The sequence below is a fragment of the Kogia breviceps genome, chromosome 15, assembly GCF_026419965.1.
Source record: "Kogia breviceps isolate mKogBre1 chromosome 15, mKogBre1 haplotype 1, whole genome shotgun sequence".
In the NCBI taxonomy this organism is placed as follows: Eukaryota; Metazoa; Chordata; class Mammalia; order Artiodactyla; family Physeteridae; genus Kogia; species Kogia breviceps.
This window is the reverse complement of record NC_081324.1, coordinates 70,365,827-70,392,012: the sequence shown is the minus strand read 5'-3', so window position 1 is coordinate 70,392,012 and position 26,186 is coordinate 70,365,827. Positions and strand designations below refer to the sequence as shown.

Sequence of the window (26,186 nt, the reverse complement as noted above, 5' to 3'; positions counted from 1 at the left end):
TAGCTATCTATTTCACACATGGTAGTATATTTATGTCAAACCTAATCTCCCAATTTGTCCCACCCTCCCCTTTCCCCCTGTATCCACATGTCCTTCTCTGTGTCTATGTCTCTATTCCTGAAATACAAATAGATTCACTTGTACCACTTTTCTAGCTTCCACATATATGTGTTAATATACAGTATTTGTTTTTCTCTTTCTGGCTTACTTCACTCTGTATGACAGACTCTAGGTCCGTCTACATCTCTGCAGATGACCCAGTTTCATTCCTTTTTATGGCTGAGTAATATTCCACTGTATATATGTACCACATCTTTTTTATCCATTCGTCTGTCGATGGGCATTTAGGTTGCTTCCATGACCTGGCTATTGTAAATAGAGCTGCAGTGAACATTGGGGTACATGTGTCCTTTTGAATTATGGTTTTCTCAGGGTATATGCCCAGAAGTGGGATTACTGGATGATATTGTAGTTCCACTTTTAGTTTTTTAAGGAACCTCCATACTGTTCTCCATAGTGGCTGTATCAATTTACATTCCCACCAACAGTGCAAGAGGGTTCCCTTTTCTGCACACCCTCTCCAGCATTTATTGTTTCTAGATTTTTTTGATGATGGCCATTCTGACTGGTGTGAGGTGATACCTCATTGTAGCTTTGACTTGCGTTTCTCTGATGGTTAGTGATGTTGAGCATCTTTTCATGTGCCTCTTGGCCATCTGTATGTCTTCTTTGGTGAAATGTCTATTTAGATCTTCCACCCATTTTTTAATTGGGTTGTTTATTGTTTTGATATTGAGCTCCATGAGCTGTTTGTATATTTGGAAGATTAATCCTTTTTCCGTTGCTTCATTTGCAAATATTTTCTCCCATTCTGAGGGTTGTCTTTTCGTCTTGTTTATGGTTTCCTTTGCTGTGCAAAAGCTTTTAAGTTTAATTAGGTTCCATTTGTTTATTTTTGTTTTTATATTTGTTCTTCAAATGAACTTGAGCTATGATGTCATGAGAACAAAAGGCATGTCAGGATACAGGGTGGCAGTGAAACAGGGCTTCCTAATCCTGCAGACTTTATTTGTAATTTTAAATTTGCATTTTCTGAGGTAAGACTGAACCTGGGCACATTTTTTTTTTAATTGAAGTATAGTTGATTTACAATGTTGTATTAGTTTCAGGTATACAGCAGATTGGTTCAGTTGTATTTTTTTTTCAGATTCTTTTCCCTTTTAGGTTATTACAAAATATTGAGTATAGTTCCCTGTGCTATACAGTAGGTCCTTGTCTGGGTACACGTTTTGGACACATGTATATGTGGCTTTCATGGCACATCGTATGAAATAGTGGTTCCTATCTCAGGCTTTGGCTTGGCAGACTTAGGTTTGAGTCCTGACTCTGATTCCTGCGTGATCTTGGACAGGTGGCTTCTCCTGGCTGAGCCTCAGTTTCCTTCTCTGTCACACGGGGATGGTCGTAAGTCTTAGCTTGCGGCGTTATTGTTGTCTGAGTGCTTAATACTCAGTAGGCAGTGTCGTTGTTCAAAAGCTAAATGAAGTCTTGGTAGACCTTTTGTCCCGAAACACCCTTGGGACCGGTGTTTTTACAGCTCTGATACAGCGAAGAGTTGAAAGAGGAATTCAGAAGTGGAAGCAGTGGACGGCGTGCCCACAAATGCTTGCTCAGGCACTGGACGGGTCTCGGGATGTGCCTGGAGCAGGATCAAGGTGGGGGAGGGGAGGAAACGAGAGCCCAGCTGGTCAGGGTCATGGGTTGACATTGAAGTGGCTTATCAGGCATGCAGGGGCGTCGTGGTATCAGGCTTGATTCTGGTGACCTGCATATCTAAGAAGAATGGAGGGTGTGGGCAACAGGGGTCCAGCAGGCAGGTGGGGCAGAAACCATTGGGGGCCGCTTGCGTCACTTAGGGCTTTCAAATTAACCTCTGGGAGCAAGTCCTAAAAGCAGCCAGGGTCAGAGAGGTCCGGCTCCCAAGGCTGGTACAGGTAAGAATCCATTTGGGGTCAGGGTCCCAGGCAGAGACGGGATCAGAGCCACAGTCCGCCTTGAGTGGGAGCTGAGCCTGAGAGCCGGACAGCCGCTCTGGGCTGCTGCTGATTCACCCAGCGCACACTCGGCACTGTGCCAAGAGCTGGGGACGCAGCTGTAAGCAGGCACACGTGCTCGCCAGCCTCAGGGAGCCTCTGGTCTCGTGCAGACATGCCAGGCCACTGGGGCACGAGTGCTGAGCTCTGTATGAGGGGCGAGCACGGAGGGGCTCCCAGTCTGGACTCAAGGGGGGAGGGGGGAGCTCTATGCGCGAGCGAATCTTGAAAGACTGAGAGGAAAAGATGGGAGGGGTTACCCAGGTTTAGAGAGGGAAGGCTCAGGAAGGATACAGGGTCCAGGGAGCAGCATGTCAAAAGCCCCAGAGGTGGGCAAGGGCCACATCCTTAGGCGAGATTGACAAGTAATTCAGTCTGGCTGGAGGGTAAAATGTTTGGGTTGGAATATTGGGTTGGAGAGATGAGGCTGTGAGGAAGGGAGGGGATGAAAACATAGATATACACCCTTGACACTGGGTTCAAAAACTTGTGCTTTACCTAAGGTAAGGTAGCTTTTTTTAAAATTGAGATGAAATTCACATAACATGATGTGAACCGTTTTATCGTGTACAACTCAGCGGTATTTAGTGCCTTCACAATGCTGTGTCACTACCACATTTCATCATCCCCAAAACAAAGCCATATCTATTAAGCAATCACACTCCATCCTCCTCACCTGTCTCCCTAGCCCTTGGAAATCACCCAGTTGCTTTGTGTTTCTATGGATTTACCTCTTCTGGATATTTCTTATAAATGGAATCACACGACACGTAGCTTTTTTAAAACTGTCTCTTTTGTAAGGCTCATTCATGTCGTAGTGTGTGTCAGTACTACATTCCTTTTCGTGGCTGAAAAAGACTGCATGGTATGAATAGACCATGTTTGCTCATCTATCGAACTGTCAAGTGAAGGGTCCAGCTTTGTGTTCTGGAAGGATTTCCCTGAGTGAGTGCTGATGGGAGAGGGTTTGGGACCAGGGAAGGATGGAGGTAGTAAGCGGTGAGGTCCTGCCCCACAATCCAGCTGAAAGATGGAGAAAAGCCTATGGCAGAGACCAAGGAAAAAGGGGTGGCTTGTGGTGTGGGAGGAGGCACAGAGGCTGAGGGCTTCTGGCAGGAGCTCAAGACCCTGTGCCCAAGAAAAGCCTTTCCCTCTGGCAGTTAAGAGGGGCTGGCACATGCAGGGGCTGACCGTGGAGAGCTCTGTCTTCCCGTGGAATTCTCCCTGTGGGGGACCTGCTACACCCAATTCCAGTCAGATCAAGCCCACCTGCCTGCCGGAAGCACTCCATCTCCCATTAGTTCTGGAGTAAAACTGACACCCTGATTTCTTGGAGCCTCCTCGGATTGTATCTGGCTGACATCTCTCCTCCGTCCTCGGCAGAAAACCGTGCTCTGCCCTTTGGCCGGTCTCTCTGCCCGTTAAGTCTCTGCATTTTCCTCCCAGCTGCTGAGGATGGCCCAGAGGCAGGGACCCTGGATGTGCTCAGTATATCAAACACAGCTGGATGGGCCAGCAAAAACGCAGGCTGGTCTTTGGATCGGGACGGAAAATGAATTATCAGCATTTGTATATATCATGGGAACCAGCCTCTCAAAAAGATGGATCCAGAGGCTACAGGAGAGACGAGTGACTTTATTCTCCTTCCCACTTGCCCTTCCAGCACCTTCTCCATTTTTGTTTGCTTCTCAGGCTGAAAGCTTTGTTTTCATGGGTCTTCTGGTCCTAAGAAGTGTAGTTCAGTCTGATAATCATACAGCTCTAAACATTATTCATTTTCAAAAGCTCGCCCCTCCCTCAGCAGGGCTTCCTGGGCTGGGAATTCTGCAATGAGAAAGGGCCTTGTGCGCTGCCTCTTTCTCACAGGACAGTCTAATGTCACTGCACTGTTATATTATGCAAGATGCAGAATACTGATTTTTTTTTTTTTTCCTCTCTCTTACGGGGCATGCTTGATATGGGCAGAGCCTGGATGCCCTTGACCTTCCCCTCTGCTGGATTCCATTGCCCTTTCAGAGTGGGACCATTTTTAAGGAGTTGCACAGTGGCTGCCTTCATCAGGGTTCACATCTAGACCTAGGAAACATCTCCATTCTCATCAGTGATGGGTAGCTCACTGCCAACACCCCCCTTTCTCCCTTTGCTCTGCCCCCAGGTAGGCAGGCAGCTCCAGGCTGATTTTTCTCATTACTCTTTTCTTGGTGAACATCAAATGCAGTCACTGTCAAGCCACCAAGCGTTCCTTTGAAGCCCTCTTCACCAGGTGAGGGTGATATACCTTCTCCCCTCCCCATGGTTCCCGCCCCCACAGTGACCTGCCCCTTAAGGCAGCCTTTCCTGCAAGCCTCTTTGATGGCCCAATGAATTCCTTGCCTTCATTAAGCCAGAAGTGGGTGAAGGGCTCAGATTGAAAGAGCTGCATAGATGGTGGTGGCAGATGCCATTGGTGTCTTATCCAAGCCCTGTAGCCCTTGCCACCGTGTACTCGTGATAGCTTCCTACTGCAACCCTCTTCACCTGAAGGCTTTCTCTGGTACCACGTGGGCAAGTCAGAAGTGCTGGAGATTTAGTACCCCTAGTAGCAGTCCTCAGCCAATGAGGGATGGGAACTGGAAGATAAATACCCCAGCTCCCTCTCCCCCAAGGTATGTTCTGCACCATCTCTCACAGTTCCTGCAGGACTGAGCCACTGCCCACAGTGGGACTTGCCCATCTATGCAGCACGCATTGGCTCATTCCCTTCCTTCTGCATCACTTCCCCACCGGTGCTGCCTGGGGTGGCCTCCCAGATAAGCCAGACTCCAAGAGACACTTACATCTTTGCTCAGGCTCAGCTTCTGGAGAACCCAGTCTTTTTTTTTTTTTTTTTTTTAAGTAAATTTATTTATTTCTTTTTGGCTACATTGGGTCTTCGTTCCTGTGCACGGGCTTTCTCTAGTTGAGGCGAGCGGGGGCTACTCTTCTCGCGGTGCATGGGCTTCTCATTGCGGTGGCTTCTCTTGTTGCGGAGCACGGGCTCTAGGTGCGCGAGCTTCAGTAGTTGTGGTTCACGGGCTCTAGAGCGCAGGCTCAGTAGTTGTGGCGCACGGGCTTCGTTGCTCCTTGGCATGTGGGATCTTCCCGGACCAGGGCTCGAACCCGTGTCCCCTGCATTGGCAGGCGGATTCTTAACCACTGCGCCACCAGGGAAGTCCCGAGAACCCAGTCTTAAACAACGGCTATGTCTATCCCTTTAGAAAGTAGGAAAGCTTAGTCCCTGTTGGCTTATTCTTAGCTTAGGAGACTTTGAAATTCCGGGATGACAGGAGAAGTTGCAATTAATAGTTTGTTGCACACGGTTTACAAAATGCACTCACATAAATAAGGGTTTCTCAGCCTTAGCACTGTTGACATTTTGGACCAGATAATTGTGGTCCAAATTCTTTACTGTGGGAGAAGGCTATCTTGTGCATTGTAGGATGTTTACCAGTCTCCCTGACATGGACTCACCAGTGGCATACCTCCCCCGCCCCCACTGGGACAACCACGTCTCTAGACTTTGCCAACTGTCTCCGAGGGGCAAAACCACCTCTAGCTGAGAATCACAGACATAAGCCATCTGATGTCATTTGGTGTAAATGGCAATCGAAAAAGAGAGTAATGGCGATGGTGACGGTGGTGGCGGGGATGGTGGGGGTGAGGCACATAGTAACATTACAACATGACATGACATTCGGATGACTTGGCCAGACTTGGTCAGGTGCTATCAGTGAACCTAGAGTCTGATCCCAGATCTTCTGCCTGCCTTACCTCACTCTGAAAGCCCATGACATAGCCTGGAAATATTAAGCCCTATTCACAGACAAGGAACTTCAGAGAAAACACATGCCCTCCATGAAAGTGTCGAACCAAGAGTGAAACCAGAGCTTTCTGATTTCCAAGGCTGTGTGCTCTTTCCGGAGCACCGCTCCTTCCTGTTTTAGAAAGAACAGAGAGTGGTGCTAGGGTTTTTAGATGAAAGCTGTTTGCACCCTTGAAGATGCTTCTACTGCATTGAGATCATTGAAATGAATGATAGAATAAGGCCAAGTTGTGCACTGTCTGCAACCCACTGTTAACCAGCAGATCGGCTGGGAAGTTGGCTTATGGAATAAATAAATATCTGCCATCTACCACGTTTCTCACTAGCCTAATCCGGCATTTTCATGAGCTATTGATGTTTTCATGGTACTTAGAGTTAAGAGGCTCTTCCATACTTCAAAAACTGACATCCACCCTACTATTTCTGTTGTCAGATAGGGTCTCCAGCAGACTCTTTCATAGCGTAGCATTTATTGAGCACCTACTGTGTGCAGGAGAAGGTGGCGACTCCAGAATGTCAATGTAATAGGGGTTTAGAGGCTGTCGCCTGGTTGTAAACTGGCAGGGAGTAGGTGGAGTCTCGGAGCTTAGTCTGGAAGCCCTGTGTGCAAAGCAAGCGCACAGCTTTTGTTAGGAGAGGATGTTCGGGGGTGGTGCCGGGGAGCTGATGGAGGTTATGGGGACAATTAGAATCTCCCTAAGCCACCTTTTGGGACAACTTGACATGAGGAATTATGGTGGATAAAATATGTCCCCTGCCCTCTGGAAACAGACCTTCAGCCATGTGCCTTGTGTTTCTGTTGCTTTGTTCTTACTACTTGAAGCACCAACAACATGGGTGGTTTCCATATCTCCTCCCTGCTCCTGGAGTGGCAGCAAAAATGGCCCTTGGGCAGTGGATGAAGCGGGGGGTGGGGTGGGGTGTGGGGGTGGCGGGGGGGAGGAGGTTGTGGTTCTGCATCAGTTCCAAAAACTTCGCTGGAGACCATTTCCTGGAACACCTCTCCTCTGGCAGTGAATTGCTCAGTCAGGATGCTCCTGTTTAAAATCCTTTACTGTCTCCCATCCCCAGCAAGATGACATCCAAGTAGCCTAAACTTGTCTCTCTAAACCCTTCATGGTCTGACTCCTGCTTCCATGTCTGTACCCAAAGCCGGGCACCAGGCAAGTTCCTTCCTGTGACCCCTCTCCCTTCTTCCCTCTGCCTCAGGCACTGCCCTCTCTCCCCCACCTCCTGTTTATCTGCCTAGTGGTCCCCTTCTCTTTCTTGAGGATCACCTCCTCCAGGGAGGCCTCTCTGATGCCCCCCCATCTGAGTTAGACACACTTCTCTGCACCTACCTTGACTGTAACTCCTACCGCAATCCCTGGCTTTCTCGTCTAAACAGACCACTGCTCTGTGACTCCTCGTGTCCTCTGAGCACAGCACGGTGCCTGGCACATAGTAGGTGCTTGGAAATATTAGGGAGGGGATACAAGTAAGGGAGAAAGACATAAGAGAAAAAGGGAAGGAAGAGAGAAGTGGAGAAGGAGAAAGGAAGGAAAGAGGCCTGAGTTAATATCTGTCTGTGATTGATGCAGCTGAAGTTGAATTGTCTGGCATTCCTACAATCACAGATCAATTTTATCCAGCACACCTAACATAGCACAGGTTTCTATGCCGTACTGAAGTGCTTTCTGGTTGTTAACTGTCCATCGCTGTCCAAATATTCAGTGTCAAGGTACTCTATTGTGTTTGGGTCTTTAAAAATGTGTCGTTCTGTGATGCTATGAATAGTGATGGCAGGTTGGAGCATATTTCATGAATAAGGTGCCTCCATCCCATTCTCTGTTCCGTCCCCTAAACGTAATAAATTAGCTGGTTGATTTTGAGGAATTTGCCAACGGAAAGTGGAAGGATCATTTCACCTTATATAAGAATGCAAGTTATCATTAGCAAGCAGTCAGCTTGCTCTGCATCACAGAAAAATGGATGACCCATGTCACACCCCCAGCAGGTGGCTCAATGCCCAGCACTTAGTTTCACCCAGGAAAAAAAGTTGTTAATGACGGGGGTATTGAAGGCAATTCTACAGACAATGCAGCACTTGACTTTGCAGTGAGCTCCATGCCGGGAAGGTCATTTCATGAATGAGTCTTCAAAAGCCCAATCCATCCACAGATCTGTGTGCAATGCTTTTAGGAAGGATCAGCACATCCTGTTCACAGATTTGGTCTATGCCTTCCTCACCCCCAGTTCCTAGCTTGGGATCTGACACATAGTATATCTCAAGAAAATGAGTGTTGCTTGAAAAAAGAAATCAGGGCTTCCCTGGTGGCTCAGTGGTTTTGAGTCCGCCTGCCGATGCAGGGGACACGGGTTCGTGCCCCGGTCCGGGAGGATCCCACATGCCGCAGAGCGGCTGGGCCCGTGAGCCATGGCCGCTGAACCTGTGCTTCCGGAGCCTGTTCTCCGCAACGGGAGAGGCCACAACAGTGAGAGGCCCACGTACCACCAAAAAAAAAAAAAGAAAGAAAGAAAGAAAAAAGAAATCAAAGTCTTATTGAATGCCTGTAACTTTGCTTCACAAGACCCCTCCTCTTCTCTCTGCCCCCCAAGCCTGAACCTAAGCAACAGTGACATCCTGACCATCTACGACGGTGATGAGGTCATGCCCCACATCTTGGGGCAGTACCTTGGAAACAGTGGACCCCAGAAGCTGTACTCGTCCACGCCTGACCTAACCATCCAGTTCCACTCGGACCCTGCCGGGCTCATCTTTGGGAAGGGCCAGGGATTCATCATGAACTACATAGGTAAGTATTCTAGCCAGTCACTTTTTCTCCTTGGGTTTAGGTGCAAGTTAAGACAATTTCTTCTAGATATGTCTTTTGGGGAGGGTTGTGCTACATGGGTTTTTTAATATATTGACATAGTAAGTATACGTTGTTTTTTTTAAGAGGTTGGTCTCTCTAGTCGGGAGGACAAGGGTTCAAATCTTAGTATTATCATTGATGACTGTGTGACCTTGGGCAAGTCACTTAACCTCTCTGAGCCTCTTTTTTGTCATCTGTAAAATGGAAATAGTGATACCTCCTCCACAGGGTTGATATCAGCACTTAGTAGATAATGTCTCATAACTTTAAGATTCATCATTTTTCATTTGCAGTCAGCTGTGACTTTATATCATCAACACATTCTTCCATATTTGCAACTTCTCAAAGCATTACCTATGCCATCTTGCCTGAACTGAAGCTTGGCTCTCCCCTAAGGACTCTTCTTCTCCTGCAGCCCCATCCAACCAAGACAGCCCTTTCTCTCCTACCTCCCATACTTTATTTTTTAAAATTTTTATTGGAGTATAGTTGATTTACAGTGTCACATTAGTTTCAGGTGTACAGCAAAGTGAATTAGTTACACATATACATATATCCACTCTTTTTTAGATTCCTTTCCCATATAGGCCATTACAGAGTACTGAGTAGAATTCCCTGTGCTATATAGTAGGTCCTTATTAGTTATCAGTTTGATATATAGTAGTCTGTATATGTCAATCCCCATCTCCAATTTATCCCTTCCCCCCTTCCCTCCTGGTAACCATAAGTTTGTTTTCTACATCTGTAACTCTATTTCTGTTTTGTAGATAAGTTAATTTGGACCCTTTTTTTAGATTCCACATATAAGCAACATCATGTGATATTTGTCTTTCTGTGTCTGACTTACTTCATTCCATATGACAGTCTCTAGGTCCATCCATGTTGCTGCAAATGGCATTATTTCATTCTTTTTCATGGCTGAGTAATATTCCATTGTATATAGGTACCACATCTTCTTTATCCATTCCTCTCTTGATGGACATTTAGGTTGCTTCTACATCTTGGCTATCGTAAATAGTGCTGCTGTTGGCGTTGGGGTGCACATATCTTTTCGAATTATGGTTTCTCCAAATATATGCCCAGGAGTGGTATTACTGGATCCTATGGTAGCTCTATTTTTAGTTTCTTAAGGAACCTCCGTACTATTCTCCCGTACTTTAGATTCTTTCTTGCTGCTCAATGTGTCTTCCAAACCTTTTCTCTTCCCATCATCTTAAAAAAAAAATCCTGCTATAAAGTTCAAACCAAGTTCACACATGACCATCCAGTATCCCCTTCTTCATTATTTCATGCACCCACACCCTTCCCTCCTCACTCCTCACCCTGGAACTCCTCCTTATTCATTCCTGGCTCCACCCCCCTCCTGTGCTCAAGCTCTAACCTTGGAGGGTCCAATCCTGGACCCCGTCCTGCCTGCCTTCTATCTGTGTGCTGTCATCCAGGTCCATGGTTTTAAACAATGCTTATCTATATATTCCATTGACCCCTGGTTTGTACCCACAGCCTCGACCTCTCCCGTGAACTCCCGTTGTCTCCAGCTCCCTGCTCACCGCGCTCTTGCACGTCTCATTGGCAGCTCAGGTTTAGCCTGGACAGAACAGAATGACCTCTTTGCCTCCCTGCCCTCAGCACCACTCACTGCTCCCCCTGCTGTCTGCCCATCCCAGGAGGCGTGACCACAACTCTCCTGGTTTCTCAGGCTGCTTCCCCTGTATCCAGTCCATCCTCTCAACTCTACTGCCACAATATATCTCAGATCCAAGTACTCTTCTCCATCTATCCACGTCCACCACCCTAGTCCACGCTGCTATCCTCACCAGCAGTCAGGGGACCAGAACACTGTGAAGTCCCACTGATCCCAGCCCTGGAAGGGACTTGAACTGACAGAGTGTCTGGTCCAGCGCTGTCTTGTCACAGCACAAGAAGCCCTGGACCACTGAGGATGAGTGACTTGAACATCAGGGGCGGACCTGAGACTCACACCCAGGCTTCCTGGCTCCCGGCTCTTAGGGTTTCTCTGCCCCCAATATTTTTGGCAACAGCAGAGAACCTGGGAGACACAAAGAGGTAGGGAAGACCTAACTTCTTCTGGCATCTAGGATGGTGGGTGCTTGCCTCCTGAGGATTTCAGTGGGCAGGATTCAGCCAGCAGTTAGGGGACTTGCTTGCACCCCCCAGGGAAGAGGTTGACATCTTGATTTCCAAGATGGAACCGGGAAAAGGAGGACTGATCCTGCCAAGTCTCTCTGCCACCACCAAAGACCCTCTGGCTTGAGCACGATTCCGTGTCTTTGGTTCTTCCCCTTGGCTTGAAGATTTGCCCGTCTCTAGCTAATACAAAGTGTTTTCTTTGTATCTCCTACTGCCTCCAGAATACAAGCTAGTTCCCTGACCATTGGCTGTCTCAAGGAGCCTCATGCATATAAAAATAAGTCCCTTGCTTTTTTAAATTTCCAGCTGGTGGACACTTCCCATCCCTGCTCTGCTCTGCAGGTACCTCTCAGAGAAGCAATCACAAGTATTGATCTTTTTTTTTATGTTACTCAGGGACCTTTTTACCCTTGATTGCGACGCTGGGTATTTTCAGAGTGTTACCACTGACACTTTCCATGCGTTGTTTACTGGGTGATGCCCTGGGTAGAGGCTGTCCAGGCAATGTGCCTTCTAGAGTCAGCTGCCTTTGGAGGGAAAGTTTCTGGTGACTTGGCTTCAGTCTGTCTCCTTAGACCTTTGCTCCCTGCCTCCCTCCCTACTGGCAGATGAGGTCATAGTTTTGCTCATTTGTCTCCTCTGGTGCCCAAGTCAGTCTTGCAAAACTGCATTCAGCTTGATGGCAGAAATATGACTCTATCCAAGGCTGCCCAAGGTTGACCAGAAAGCCTGGACATTGTTCAGTTTGGCAATATTTTGAAGAGGAGGTGCTCTTGTTAATTGAAGCTGAAAGTTAGATTCGTGTGACAATTTGCAGTTGGCAAGCACTCTTACATATATTATTTTATTTCATCTTCAAATGCATTATCTCCATTTTCCAGAGAGTTTGGTTCACAGACTTTCATGCTAGGCCCTGTCCTAGGCATCAGGATACAGGAATGAATAGAATTCTCTCCCTGCCCTTGAGCCAGTTAGTGAAAATGGAAGAGTCCCATTAACAGACAATATCAGGATCATATGCTGATGAGCACAGGATTTCAGAGAGTGCTTCCCAGGGGTACACAGCCTGGCTAATATGGGTAACACAAAAAGAGAGAACAGCTCAACTTTTTTCTTATTTCTCTTAAAGAAACACAGGTTAATTTCACAGAGAAGGAAAGTGGGCCTCTGTATTTAATTTTGATGTCAATCAATTGCCCGTGACTACCTGTGTTGAAGACCATGTTGTTTTCAGAGGAGGCCATGCCTGAAGTCAGTGGAAAAGAATGCTGTGATTGATTAGTGATGTCTGTCATGGGCATGGGAGAGGTATTTGCTACCCTGGATCTGGATTTAACCAGACACAGATGCAACTCCCATCCAGTAGAGGGATCAGATGGAAGGGTTAGTGGTTTCCGTTGTCATCTAGAGAATTCATTTTTTCTTTTTTTTGGCTGCATTGGGTCTTCGTTGCTGCGTATGGGCTTTCTCTAGTTGCAGCAAGTGTGGACTACTCTTTGTTGCGGTGCATGGGCTTCTCATTTTGGTGGCTTCTCTTCTGCTGGAGCACGGGCTCTAGGCACACGGGCTTCAGTAGTTGTGGCTTGTGGGCTCTAGAGCGCAGGCTCAGTAGCTGTGGCGCACGGGCTTAATTGCTCCACAGCACGTGGGATCTTCCTAGACCCGGGCTCAAACCCGTGTCCCCTGCATTGGCAGGTGGATTGTTAACCACTGCACCACCAGGGAAGCCCCTCATCTAGAGAATACTAAAGCTCCTACACTGATCTCAAGGCCTGACTCCAGCTCTGGAAAGTGGCCGAGGCTTATCTGCTCTGGCTCCTGTCAGAACCTTCCATAGGAACACTGGGCCTACATGGTTCTGACTTTCCATAATTCTGCTTTGCACAGACAGAAGCAAAGACCCATTCTTCTCACTGCTTCTTATGTTTTGCTCTTGTCTGTGGTCAAGTGCATGGGAGGGAAGGGAATTAAAAAGCAGAGATAAGTAAGCAGTGTTTTTCAAAGAGATATTGGTCACTTGTATGTTTATTCCTCTAATCCCAGGATAATAAATAAGTTCCATATTGTAGGTCAACTCCAGTCCAATGACAGTGGCTCCCTGGAATGTTGTGTTGAGAAGGATTGGGAGGTTTCAGCTTGATTCAAAGAAAGAGATTGCTATGGTTGATTAGTGATGTCTGCCATGAGCATAAGACTGGGAAGTGGTGGTATGTATTCAGTACAATTCGGTATTTCTTTTGCCCAAAAGTTGGGCCATGGTGCTGATCTCGACTGTGAGCATGGAACCATGACTTCAGATCTCTATATTCCTGGTGCCTGGCACATAGTAGGCACTCACAACATCTTAGTCAAACAAATCAATGAATCCATATAACTTGTCTTAGTGTTATTCTCATATCCTGCACATTAATTAGTTTTCATCTTGCCTCTAGGGATAGACAGGGTCATGATTCTTGTCTCCATTCTCTGATTGAGGACAGTGAGGCTCAGAGATGTTTATTGACATGACTGGAGTCACACAGCTTCTAAAATAAAGAGGATTAGAAGGGAAGTTCTGTGACTCCTGGGCCAGTTTTCTCATTCTAAGCAAAGTTAACGAAGGTTCATAGGAACAGATAATTCCAGAAGCTCTGCCTAGAGTGTTTGGTGAACATGCAGACTCCTGAATCAGGGTCTCTGGGGGTAGAGTCTGGGAACTGAAGAACAGAAGGTTAAGTGACTTAGCCAAAACCACCCAGTTAGTAGACAGTGGGGCCAAGGTTTGAATCAAGGCTCTGCTGCATGGTGGCAGCCGCTGAGAATGACAGATGTGATGAATGCTACGGAGGAGATGGGAGGGCCCATGGAAATGTATAGCCATGCCGACTCATCTTGAAAAGTCAGACAAGCAAACCTTTCTCGGTCCCAAAGCATTTGGCACAAGGCAGACCACATATCCAGTATTTGCCCCCATTTCTCTTCTTTCATCCAGAGTTTGAACACTTGCAGCTGTGTCCCAAATCCAGAGCTTGGCTGATTTTTCAAAGGCCTAAAAATAGAGGCTCCTGTTCCCCACCAAGCAATTCTAGAAGCCATTTCCCGCTCCCCTTCTTCTTGCAGACACCCAGGAGATCTCCTTCCCCCAAATAAAATCGTGATGAAATCCCGGGAAAAGCCATTGCTCGTTTCTCAGAATGACTTTCCTGCAGACAATGGAGGTGCTTTGCTTTCCCCCGAAGCACATTAGAGCCGTACATTAATTACATGGCATAATTAGCCCTCTTCTCAAAATCTGTGCAGCGGGCACTTGGAAGCAAGAGTGATAATAGTGGGCTTTGGATTTCTACCTTAGTAACAAAGGTTTGCAGTAGGAAAACAATTATTCCAGAGGAAGATTCTGTGACGATAAGCTGTGTGTAGCATTTTCTGGAGTGTGGTTGATGTTCACTGATGGTAGGCAATGTGATTTGAAGAATGCAACCAATAATTATTTCTATCTTTTAATAGTTACGTGTTTATCTTAGTCTGCATTACAAAAATGTATATGACTAATCCATCAAACCCATAGATTTATGGACATTCTTAGGATAAGGCTGAGTATAGTAGCAACCTATTGCTACGTAACAGATGACCCCCCCCAAACTTAGCAGTAAACATTTACTATCTCACAGTTTCTGTGAGTCAGGAATTCCGGAGTTAATACTGGGTGGTCCTGATTTAGGGCCTGTCATGAGGTTATAGTCAAGATATCAGCTGGGGCTGCAGTCCTCTGATGGCTTGGCTGGAGGTTCCACATCCAAAATGAAAAGAAGTCATTGTAAAATCCCCCTAGAGAAGAGTTCTTGCAGGTTAAGGGATTTCAGAAGTTGTGTTGGTTACTTCTGGGGGCTTTTCCTTCTATTTTCTCTTTCCTCTGACATTCACGAAAGGAACCCCCCAACAACAAGGCCACCTCCCCATCTAAGGATGATGTTTTTGTTTTAAAGAGGTGTCAAGGAACGACTCCTGCTCAGATTTGCCTGAGATCCAGAATGGTTGGAAAACCACTTCTCATACGGAGCTCGTGAGGGGAGCCAGAATCACCTACCAGTGTGACCCCGGCTATGACATCGTGGGGAGCGACACCCTCACCTGCCAGTGGGACCTCAGCTGGAGCAGCGATCCCCCATTTTGTGAGAAAAGTAAGAGTAGTCTTGTTGTTTTCCTCTAGGTCATTGGATGGAAAATCCCTCCCATGGAATATTTTTTGCATGGATGCAGAGGAGCTATTCAGTGTAGAGTCTGGCCTCTCTTCTACTCCACCAACACACGGGTGCTGTTCACCAATGTCATTTTGTAGCCCAAGGGCAGGGATCTCAGACTCAGGTGGTTTCAAAAGCCTGGCAGATAATGCAAATAGGTAAAGCAGGCTGGGTGTGAGACATTTGGGAATGGTGTGGACTGTGGTCAACGGGAATATACGCAGCCTGTGTAAAAACAGCATTCAAATTCAAGTCGTTAAAATACCTGCAGCAGCCAAGCAAAACAAATCTAAGTTGGCCCTAGGAGCCCCAGTTCAAAACCCCTATGGTAGGTAGCCGACTTTTTTTATTTTTTTTTAAGGCATGTTTTATTTTCTCAACATTTCCAAAATGGAAATAGTTTGATCGATGGTAATTTTTTAAAAGAAGTAGCTTGAATTTTCTGGCAATGCCTTAGTGAAAGTATCTAGAGAAACAAGAAAAGTTCTCCTTGTTTCTAAACCTTCAGTGGTCTTTCTCTTGCATTTACGTTGAAGTAGACACTGGTAGGTAGCTGACTTTATCCAGACAGCATCCAGCCCAGTCTCCTGGTTCCTTCTGTCTGCTCCCCTGAGTGCTGGCCTGAGTGCAGGCCAGGTGTGTCTAGTGATAGCTAAGTTCAGCATCTTGAAGAGGGGTAGCGACAGGAAGTGCCTCTAATGGTTTCTACCCCGAAGTCTTAATATCAGGTGGGGGGGTGTGTGCTAAATTTGGCCTCTCCCCTCATCCATTTGCTTCCCACCTCCTACATAAGGCTCTAGTCTGCAGCCTTCTTCCTGGGAATCCTTGGATCCTTGGTGATACTTTGGTAGACCTGTTCAGCATGACTTAAATCACCAATTGCCCAAGAAGAAATATTAAGTGCAGCAGAGACAGAGGCTGTTGGGGAAGGAGAGCATGGGGGGCTACATACAATTCCTGCCGTAAACATTCCAACATCAAGGAAAATTATAATGGTGGGAAGCAGGAAAGAACTCACTGAAGATCCATAAAACCAGCTACACAAACACATCGATTTGTTCTGCAGCAGAATGTGGGGTGTGTGTATGTGTGTGGATTGTGATAGAAAATAAAAATGGACAGGGAGATGTGCAATTAAGAGAGATCCATCACGAACCCACCAATGCGATCTACGTCATCATTATTATTTTTTAAACATTTTTAAAGGCTTGGAGGGGACATAACTAGTTCTGGGGGGGGGGGCTTCCCCTCCCATGCCTCAATTTTTGCCAAGAAGAGGCCCAAAGTAGAGCAAATAAATGTGTATTGGGCCTGTTGTGTGCCTGCGTGTTTATCTTCCCAGGCTGGGTGCCACGCTCACTCTGCATTCAAGACACAGACCCACCAAAGTGCTTCTCTTCTAGTGAAATGAGAGCAGAGGAACCTCCTAGAACAATGGGATCCCACCCAGGAGTCCCTGAACGTTATAACCACCTTTCATTGGTTAAGCTCCACTCTTGACATTAAAAGGTGTAAATATATAGCTATATCTTAAAATGGTGCCAGTAACAAATACGTTAATCAAGTGGTAGTAAAATAATGAGGTAGAAAGTGAAAATCCCTTATGATCTGCTCTCTAGCAATGAGGCCACTCTCAGAAGCTTATTCTGTTTTATTCCAATTGCATATGTATGTATGTGTCTGTCACACACTTATGTAAATATATATGTGTGTGTGTATTGTGTATGTGGAGATATATATGGATACACATATAGAAGTAGCTGCAGATACAGATATTTTACCATAATAGGCATCAATTTCTAGAAACTGCCTTGCAACAGCCTTTTTCTTCAACTCAGAAATAGACATCTTTTCATATCACACATGTGATCTACTTCATTCCTTTTTATTTTTATTTTTGCAGCACAATGAGAAATAGGTTTTATTTAGTCTTAAGATGTTTCCTTTCTGCACATCTATTAACAATAGTGTATCATGAGTCACAGTGCAAAATTTACATTACAGTTGTCAATTTAAAACTCAGTTTCTCTCTTTTCCGCACTTCATTCCTTTTTAATTGGTTTATTATTTTCCTTTTATCTATATTGACTTTTTAACTTAAAAGTAATGGACATTTAGGACTTCCCTGGCAGTCCGGTGGTTAGTACTCCACACTTTCACTGCCCTGGGCCCGGGATTCGATCCCTGGTCGGGGAACTAAGATCCCACAAGCGACACAGTGAGACCAAATAAATGAATGAGTGAATGAATGAATGAATGTAATGGATGCTTATTTTCCTGTAGTTGAGTACTACAAAGAAAGCAGTGAGAAAAAGCACTTTGTTCTCATTAGTGGTTGGTCAGGATTTCATGGAATGGTTGTTGCATGATATTTAACTCCTGTTAAAGGATTGCTTTTTAACCATTACAAATATAATATTATTATGTGCAATGTGCAGCCTTGTATATGGGTCTTCGGGCCCTGATGCAAACATTTCTCTGGGCAAATTCCTAAAAGTGAAATTAAATTCAAGCCTCTTTTGTCCTGGCCTGTTCTCCAGCCGCCTGCAGTGTCTTTCAAACAGGGAAAGAACTAAGTGAGGAAACGTTCTAGATCATTCTGTAGTTCTCAGCAAACCAGTGGTCATCAGGCCCTAACACCCACCTGGTTTGGTTTCATCTCGTGTAGTTATGTACTGCACCGATCCCGGGGAAGTAGACCACTCGACCCGCTTGATTTCGGACCCCGTGCTGCTGGTGGGCACCACCATCCAGTACACCTGCAACACGGGCTTCGTGCTGGAAGGGAGCTCCCTCCTGACCTGCTACAGCCGTGAAACCGGCACGCCCATCTGGACCTCTCGCCTGCCCCACTGTGTGTGTGAGTCCTCTTTATTGGCTTGAGCCTCCGGGATGCATCTGGGGGTTGGCTGCTTCTTATTCCCGGTGGAGGGCTGGGCTGCTAGGAGGCGGTACCCACTCTTGGGAGCATTTATTATCACTGTCCCCCAACAATAGCTAACAGGGATTGAGGGCATGGCTACTCTAACATTTATGGTAAGTTTATCAGGCACTGTGCTGAGTCCTTTACCGGATTTCCCTCTCTTCTTCGTTGGGTAGCTTCGTGAGCATGGCAGTAGTGTCTCCATCTTCCAAAGGCGATATTAAGATTCAAAGAGGTGAAATCATTGCCCCAGGTCACATAGCTAGTTAGTTAAGAAGGAGGCCAGAGGCAAACCCAGGCCTGCCTGACTCTAAGTGATTAAAATTGAGCAGTCCGCAGGGCAGTAAATAGAGTGATTTAGACTCTCTTTGACCTCCTCTATGGGGCCCTCAAAGCAAATGTTTGGTTAAAAAAACACTTTGGGGGTTTCTCTACCATAAAACCTCAAAAAAAGGCTTCCAAGGTCACTCTGAGAATGGAAGAGTAACTGCATATTCTCACCAGGCAGAGGAGGTGGACAGCAGGGGTCTGGGGCTGGGTGCGGGGGGTGGGGTGTGTCTCAGCCACGATGGCGCATGGGAATCATCTAGGATGTTTTAAAACGCCCTGGAGATTCGGATGCAGTTGGTCTGGGGTGTAGCGTGAGTTTCCAAAGCTCCCCAAGGTTTCTGATGTTCTGACAGGGATCGGACCCATTGCTTAAGGAAAGCGTGAGGCCCTGCAGAAGGAACAAAGCCTCACACAATGCCTGGCGTTTAGAGATGTCAGCTGCACTGCTATTTTATGAGTGTGTTTTTTGTTTGTTGGTTGGTTTTTTGCGGTACGCGGGCCCCTCACTGTTGCGGCCTCTCCCCTTGCGGAGCGCAGGCTCCGGACGCGCAGGCTCAGAGGTCGTGGCTCACGGGCCCAGCCGCTCCGCGGCATGTGGGATCTTCCCGGACCGGGGCACAAACCCGCGTCCCCTGTATCGGCAGGCGGACTCCCAACCACTGCGCCACCAGGGAAGTCCTATGAGTGTGTTTTGAAGAGATCCATTAAGGGCACAGCCAGCCCAAGCTCCCAGAGCTGCACTGAGGTCTCGATAGTGCTGAGGAATCAGACTTCAAACAACAACAAAAAAATAGATGTTTATTGTATGTTTGTGTTTATTGTAAACTACATCTTATGTGATGAATAGAGTGTAACTTAAGGACGTGGCTCTCTCCTGAAGTAACTGTGTTTTGTCACTTCTCACAAGTATCAAAACAGACTTTGTGGAGTTTTTTCATGGCCACAAACAAGCAGCCCTGCCATTTAGATGGACAAAAGCATTCACTGTTTGGAAGACAATTGGAAAACAAGAAAATCCTTGTCCTTTTCCATTGGATAAACAGATACAGGCAGACCTCAGAGATACTGTGGGTTCAGTTCCAGACCAACACAATAAAAGAAAATATTGCAATAAAGCAAAATTTTAGGTTTCCCAGTGTATATAAAAGTTACGTTTAGCCTATACTGTAACCTATTAAGTGTGCTATAGCATGACGTCTAAGAAAAAAAAAAAGTTATGTACCTTAATTTTAAAAGACTTTACTGCTAAAAAAAAAAAAATGCTAACCCTCATCTGACCACGCAGGGTTGCCACAAACCTTCAATTTGTAAAAAAAAACAAAAACAAAAAAAACCCACAGTATCCGTGAAGCGCAGTAAAGCAACATGCAATAAAACAAGGTGTACCTGTACTTACTGAGCACTTATTGTATGCCAGGCACCATTCTGAGCAGTCACGTGCATTAATTCACGTCCACATTATTAATTAATAACAGAGATGTTCGTTGCTTCTCATAAAGAACAGAGCATGGTCAAATTCAAACTCTGGGGAGACCTTCCTCTCTTTGTATTCATGAGGCAGCCAAGGCCAGGGTCGCCTGTGATAGTCCATAAATTCAGCTTTCTCAGCCCACAAAAGGGATTTATCACACAGACCCAAATAAATGAAAACTTTAAGTGCACATCATCTACTTCATAGATTTTCCTTAATTGACATCTGATTCCTTTATTCGAGGAAGATTTATGTTTCTGGGTTCCCATTTTCTCTTCTCAAAAAGGGGGAAGGTGTGGCAAGAACACAGCATGAAATGGACCATTTTAGCAAATCTTTAAGTGTATAATAATAGAGTATCATTAACTCAAAGGCATGGTGTTGTATAGTAGATCTTTAGAACTTACTTACCTTGCATAATCGGAACCTTATGCCTGTTGATAAGCAATTTCCCCATTTCCCTTTCATTCAGCCCCAGGCAGCCACCGTTTCACTCTCTGGTTCCATGAATTTGACCTTTTTTTAAAAGATTTTTTTATTGAAGCATAATTGATTTCCAATGTTGAGTTAATTACTGCTGTACAGCAACGTGATTCAGTTATACATATATATATATACAGTCTTTTTTTTATACTCTTTTCCATTATTGTTTATCATAGGCTATTGAACATGGTTCTCTGTGCCATCCAGTAGGACCTTGCTGCTTATCCACTCCATGTATAAAAGCCTACATCTGCTGACCCCAGCCTCCCACCCCGTCCCTCCCCCAACCCCCTTGGCAACCACCACTCTGCTCTCTATGGCCATGAGTCTGTTTCTGTTTCACAGATAGGTTCATTTGTGTCATATTTTAGATTCCACATATACGTGATATCATATGGTGTTTGTCTTTCTCTTTCTGACTCACTTCACTTTGCATGATAATCTCTGGTTGCATCTATGTTGCCCCAAATGGCATTATTTTATTCTGTTTTATGGCTGAGTAGTATTCCATTGTATATATGTACCACATCTTCTTTATCCATTCATCTGTCGATAGACATGTAGGTTGTTTCCATGTCTTGGTTGTTGTGAATAGTGCTACTATGAACATAAGGGTGCATATATCTTTTTGGATTATAGTTTTGTCCAGATATATGCTCAGGAGTGGCATTGCTGGATCATATGGTAAGAATTTGACTATTTTTTAAAATAAATTTCCATTTAAAAAATGTTTATTTATTTAGGCTATGCTGGGTCTTAGTTGTGGCACACAGGATCTTTGTTGCAGCATGCGGGCTCTCAGTTGTTTCATGTGGGCTCTTGTTGCAGCATACAGGCTTCTTAGTTGTGGCACTCAAACTCTTAGTTGCAGCATGCAGACTCTTAGTTGCGGCACGCGGACTTCTTAATTGCGGCATGTGGATTCTTAGTTGAGGCACGCGGACTCTTAGTTGCAGCATGCATGTGGGATCTAGTTCCCCGACCAGGGATCAAACCCAGGCCCCTGCATTGGGAGCGTAGAGTCTTACCCACTGGACCACGAGGGAAGTCCCTGAATTTGACTATTTTAGATGCATCCTATAAGTAGAACCAGACAGTATTTGTCCTTTTGTGACTGGCTTATTTCACTCAGCATAATGTCCTCAAGGTCCATCCATGTTGTCACATATGGCAGAATTTCCTTCTTTTACAAAGCTGAATGATATTCCATTGTATGTATGTACCACGTTTACTGTATCCATTCATCCCTCAGTGATGTTTGTTTCCACATCCTGGCTAGTTGAAATAGTGCTGCAATGAACACAGCGGTGCTAAAATCGCTTGAAGATCCTGATTTCAGTTATTTTGGGTAAATACCCAGAAGAGGGATTGCTGGATCATAATGCTTGTTCTATCTTTTTCCGTAGCGGAAAAAGATAGAACTGTTTTCCGTAGCGGCTGCGCCATTTTGCATTCCCACCGAGGGTTCCCTCTTCTTCACGCCCTCACCAACTCTTGCTGTCTTTTGTTTCTTTGATGACGGCCATCCTACCATGTGTGAGGTGATACCTTATTGTAGTTTTGATTAGCGTTTCCCTGATGACCAATGACGTTGAGCATCTTTCGTGTACATGTTGGCCATTTGTATCTCTTCTTTGGAGAAATGTCTATTCAGGTCCTTTGCCCATTTTTTTAATTGGGTTATTTGTTTGTCGGCTGTTGAGTTGTAGGAGTTCCTTACTTTTCTGGAAATTAACCCCTTATCAGACGCATGGTTTGCAAATATGTTCTCTCATTCAGTACATTGAAGATTTCTCTCACTGATTGTTTTCTTTGAAATTGGACCCTTATCTGACACCATACACAAAAATCAACTCAAAATGGTTAAAGACTTAAATGTAAGACCTGAAACTGTAAAAATTCTAGAAGAAAACATAGGGGAAAAACTCCCCGACATTGGTCTTGGCAGTGATTTCACTGATATGACACCAAAGGCACAGGCAACCAAAGCAAATATAGACAAGTGGGAATTCATTGCAGTAAAAAGCTCTGCACAGAAAAGGAGAGACTTTATTATTCTGTTTGCACAAGTAACAGGGAACCTTGGACCACACAACCCCTACTTTATTATTCTGTTTGCGCAAGTAACAGGGAACCTTGGACCACACAACCCCGTGTTCCCATCTGCCTTAGTCCTAGAATTTAGTCTGAGTTCTAGAATTTCAGAGCTGAAGGGACTCTGGGAGATAAAATGCAATTGAGGATAACCTTGAGATAAAACACAGCTGCCCTCATTTTACAGATAATAAAAATAGTTGTTATCTATCGACTGTGTAAGATTTTGCTAAGCATGTTATATGTATTTGTGAACATATATGTATATATGTGTACAGTATGTGTGTATGTACATGCACGTATACATTAAGGAAACTAAAGCTCAGAGGAAAATACAGATAACAGTAGTTATCATGTGTAAAATACATTGCTAACTAGATTATATATATATTTGTATTTTTGTGAATGTATATATATGCACACACACGTATATAAATGCGTGTGTGTGGAGGGCGGTATGTAAAGGAAATTGCTTCTCAAAGGGAAGTATGACTAAGGTCACAAAACTTCTTTGTGGGCAGAGCTAGGAGTCACATTTAGGGCTCTGAACTCCAAGGCCAGCATCCCTTCCACCCGCCTGGCGCCGCCATCATTTCACCACGGGTGGCAGGGCGCAAACTCACACAGGGCTGTCCCAGTGGAATTGTAGTCTGTGGTCCTAACCCCTTAGCCACCACCACATCCCTTCCCAGTCCCCAGACCTTTGGGCCAAGTTCTGACACTGACTGCTTGGTTCTTGTTTGGGGCTTAATTGTGTCTCCCCCCAAGAAAAACAATGCCGAAGTCCTAACCCCCAGTGCCTGTAACCATGAGGTTTGGGGAAATAGGGTCTTTGCAGATATAATCAAGTTAAGGTGAGGTCATACCAGATTACAGTGGGCGTTAATCCAGTGACTGGTGTCCTTACAAGAAGAGGGAAATTTGGACTCACATGGAGACACAGACATAGGGAGAGCATCGCATGATGCCAGAGGCAGTGATGGGAGTGTTGTACCTGCAAGTCAAGGGTGCCAAGAATTACCAGAGGCCACCAGAAGCTAGGGAGAGGCAGGGAAGCATCCTCCTTCCGGAGGTTTCATGGGGAGCAGAGCCCTGCTGCCTCCTTGATTTCAGGCTTCTACCCTCCAGAGCTATGAGACAAGGAATGACTGTTGTCCTACGACCCCTGTTTGTGGCACTTTGTTACAGCAGCCCAGGAAGCAAATACAACTCCCATTTCCCCTTTAAAATACTGAAAGGTGGAAATATTTTTTTAAAAGAAAGAAAAGGCACCTCGCTCATGAGGCACAGCCTCCAAAGACCCTCTGGGCTGCAGCAGCTGCTGGGTTTCCGAGAAGCAGCCCCGCTCCCCCCGGGGCTGGCACCTTTCCCCAAGATCTGCAGAGCTCTGGTGAGAAGGTGTCCCTGACACCCATGCTAATGAGTTCACGAGTCAAGCTGGGTGTCAGGAGACATGCCATCCTCCTCGCAGATGCCAGGAGAACCCAGCATGGGGTTCCAGCACTGTTCCAGGCAGGTGAGGCCGACAGGAGATGACACGCGAGGCAGGAGGAGAGTCAGATTCTAGCAGCAAGGTGCCCAGACTGAGGGGGCGGTTGTATCTGGGTTCCGAGAGTATTTTTAACAAGGTTATTGGACATAAAACAGCTTTATTTATTTATTTTTAAAATTTTATTTATTTATTTATTTTTGGCTGCGCTGGGCCTTCGCTGCTGCGCGCGGGCTTTCTCTAGTTGCGGGGAGCAGGGGCTACTCTTCGTTGCGGTGCGTGGGCTTCTCATTGCGGTGGCTTCTCTTGTTGCGGAGCACGGGCTCTAGCCAAGTGGGCTTCAGTAGTTGTGACACACGGTCTCAGTAGTTGTGGCACACGGGCTTAGCTGCTCCACGGCATGTGGGATCTTCCCGGACCAGGGCCTGAACCCATGTCCCCTGCGTTGGCAGGCGGATTCTTAACCACTGCACCACCAGGGAAGTCCAATAAAACAGCTTTAAAATGTTTCTTCTGCTGAACCAAGGAAACAGCCCTGATTTGATGAGCGCCTTGGCTGCGCCCAGCCCTTCCCCAACATTCACACGTTTAACCCTCACAAAACTGCATGAATGGTTTGCGTGTCCACTTAAAAGCAGACAGGGAAGGCCCAGAGAGGGTGAAACAGCTTTCCTGAGGTCTCACACAGCAGGGAAGGGGAAAACCCAGGATTCCAGCTAAAGCCTGCCTAACCCCCAAAGTGTCTTCTTCCTACCTCTTACTCTGCAGCCCTGGTTCCCGGGTGAAGCTCTGGGGCTCTACTGTTGACCGAGACTTTCCACCAACAAGCAAATAGTATAAGCTCTGGACATCTGCAGCCTCTGTTCACAGTCACTTGCCAACGCCATCGTTTGGTCCAGCTGGGACTCAAAGCCATGTCTTTTCACTCCTGGTCCATTTACCCCAGGCCACTTCAAGAACAGACGGGTCAGGCGTAGTTAGAGGGAAGAGTCTGAAATTTGCTGTCAGACCCACCTCCACCTCAGCTGTGTGACCTTGGACCAGTAGCTTGCCCTCTCTGGACCTAGGTCCCCATCTGTGAAAACGGATTACTACTTCCTACCACACGGGTTTGTTGGATGTAATTCAGTCATTTAACAAGTCCTCTTATCTGCAGGTGCACGCTAGGACAGAGGTTCCCAAACTTTCTCAACTCACAGTATCTTTGGAGTGTCAGGATTGTTTCATAGATTTCCTAGGCCAGAATACCTAACAATTCTATTTATTAAACAGTTAGGTCCAAACCACTTAATAAGCAGCTATATCCTGACAACTTAGGAGCTGCTTGAAAAAGTAATGCACATAAATTGCAAGAAAAGATTGTAAAATTTTTATTTCATTCTTAAGTAACACTTATTTACAATTACAGTAATAATCCAACTACTGCTGCGGGAGTGTGTGTGCCTACTGGGCTCTGCCAAACTTCTCAAACTCTTAGCATCAGACTGGACTCTGCCACCTTCATCTCCTGTTCCACACTGATTTTGTCACAGTTCTTGCTTTTTAGCACAGCAGCCACAGAAAACCTAGCTTTGCAAAGATGGGGCATCATCAAAAAGAATGTAGCTCCATTGTGAAGCAGTTATACTCCAATAAAGATGTTAAAAAAAGTAAATAAACTACAATCTATATGCACCCCCCAAAAAAAAGAATGTAGCTCAATCTGAGGTTAAAACTGTGAACTTTCTCAAGCTAGGAGTTCACATTGGGCTGGAAGATGTCACTGTGTCTTCTCAACATTTTTTAAAAATCTCACAGCACCCCTGTGAGTTCATGGTGGCACCCGGGGGCATCACAGTGTATAGTTTGGGAACAGCGGTGTTAGGTCCTGAAAATATGGCAAAAATGCAGCAATATGTAAACAGACACAATCTGTATTGTCAGGGAGCCTGGGGTCTATTGAAGATGGGGGAGGAGAAACAAATCTATGAAAGAAATAACAAGGGATCTGCAGTATCACCTCCTCCAGAAGGGCCTCCCTGACTGCCTAGGCTAGGTCATGTTTCTCTCATCTGCACTCCCATGGCTCCTATAGCTACACAGCACTTGCTGCAGCTTATCGAAATGATCTGTTTATATGTTCAGAGACTCAAACACATACCTTGCTTGCTAGGAATGTACCCAGCTGGCCCTTGGGCCCAGCAGGCTCAAAAAATGACAGTATTTGTTACTATTACTGTCATCATCCTTGTTAACA

General features: G+C 45.8%; 1 protein-coding gene across 10 annotated transcripts in view; it reads left to right on the top strand.

Moving 5' to 3' along the window:
* SEZ6L (seizure related 6 homolog like) overlaps positions 1-26,186 on the top strand; it is a 200,069-nt gene that overhangs the window by 151,443 nt on the left and 22,440 nt on the right. For 5 of the 10 annotated variants that reach the window (XM_067014499.1, XM_067014498.1, XM_067014497.1 and 2 more), the window contains exons 10-12: positions 8,533-8,729; positions 14,906-15,100; positions 17,829-18,020. In XM_067014499.1, the coding sequence (XP_066870600.1) occupies positions 8,533-8,729; positions 14,906-15,100; positions 17,829-18,020 (584 nt within the window). The remainder of the gene's footprint in view (positions 1-8,532; positions 8,730-14,905; positions 15,101-17,828; positions 18,021-26,186) is intronic. The other 5 variants (XM_067014505.1, XM_067014504.1, XM_067014503.1 and 2 more) reach the window with 1 other exon arrangement.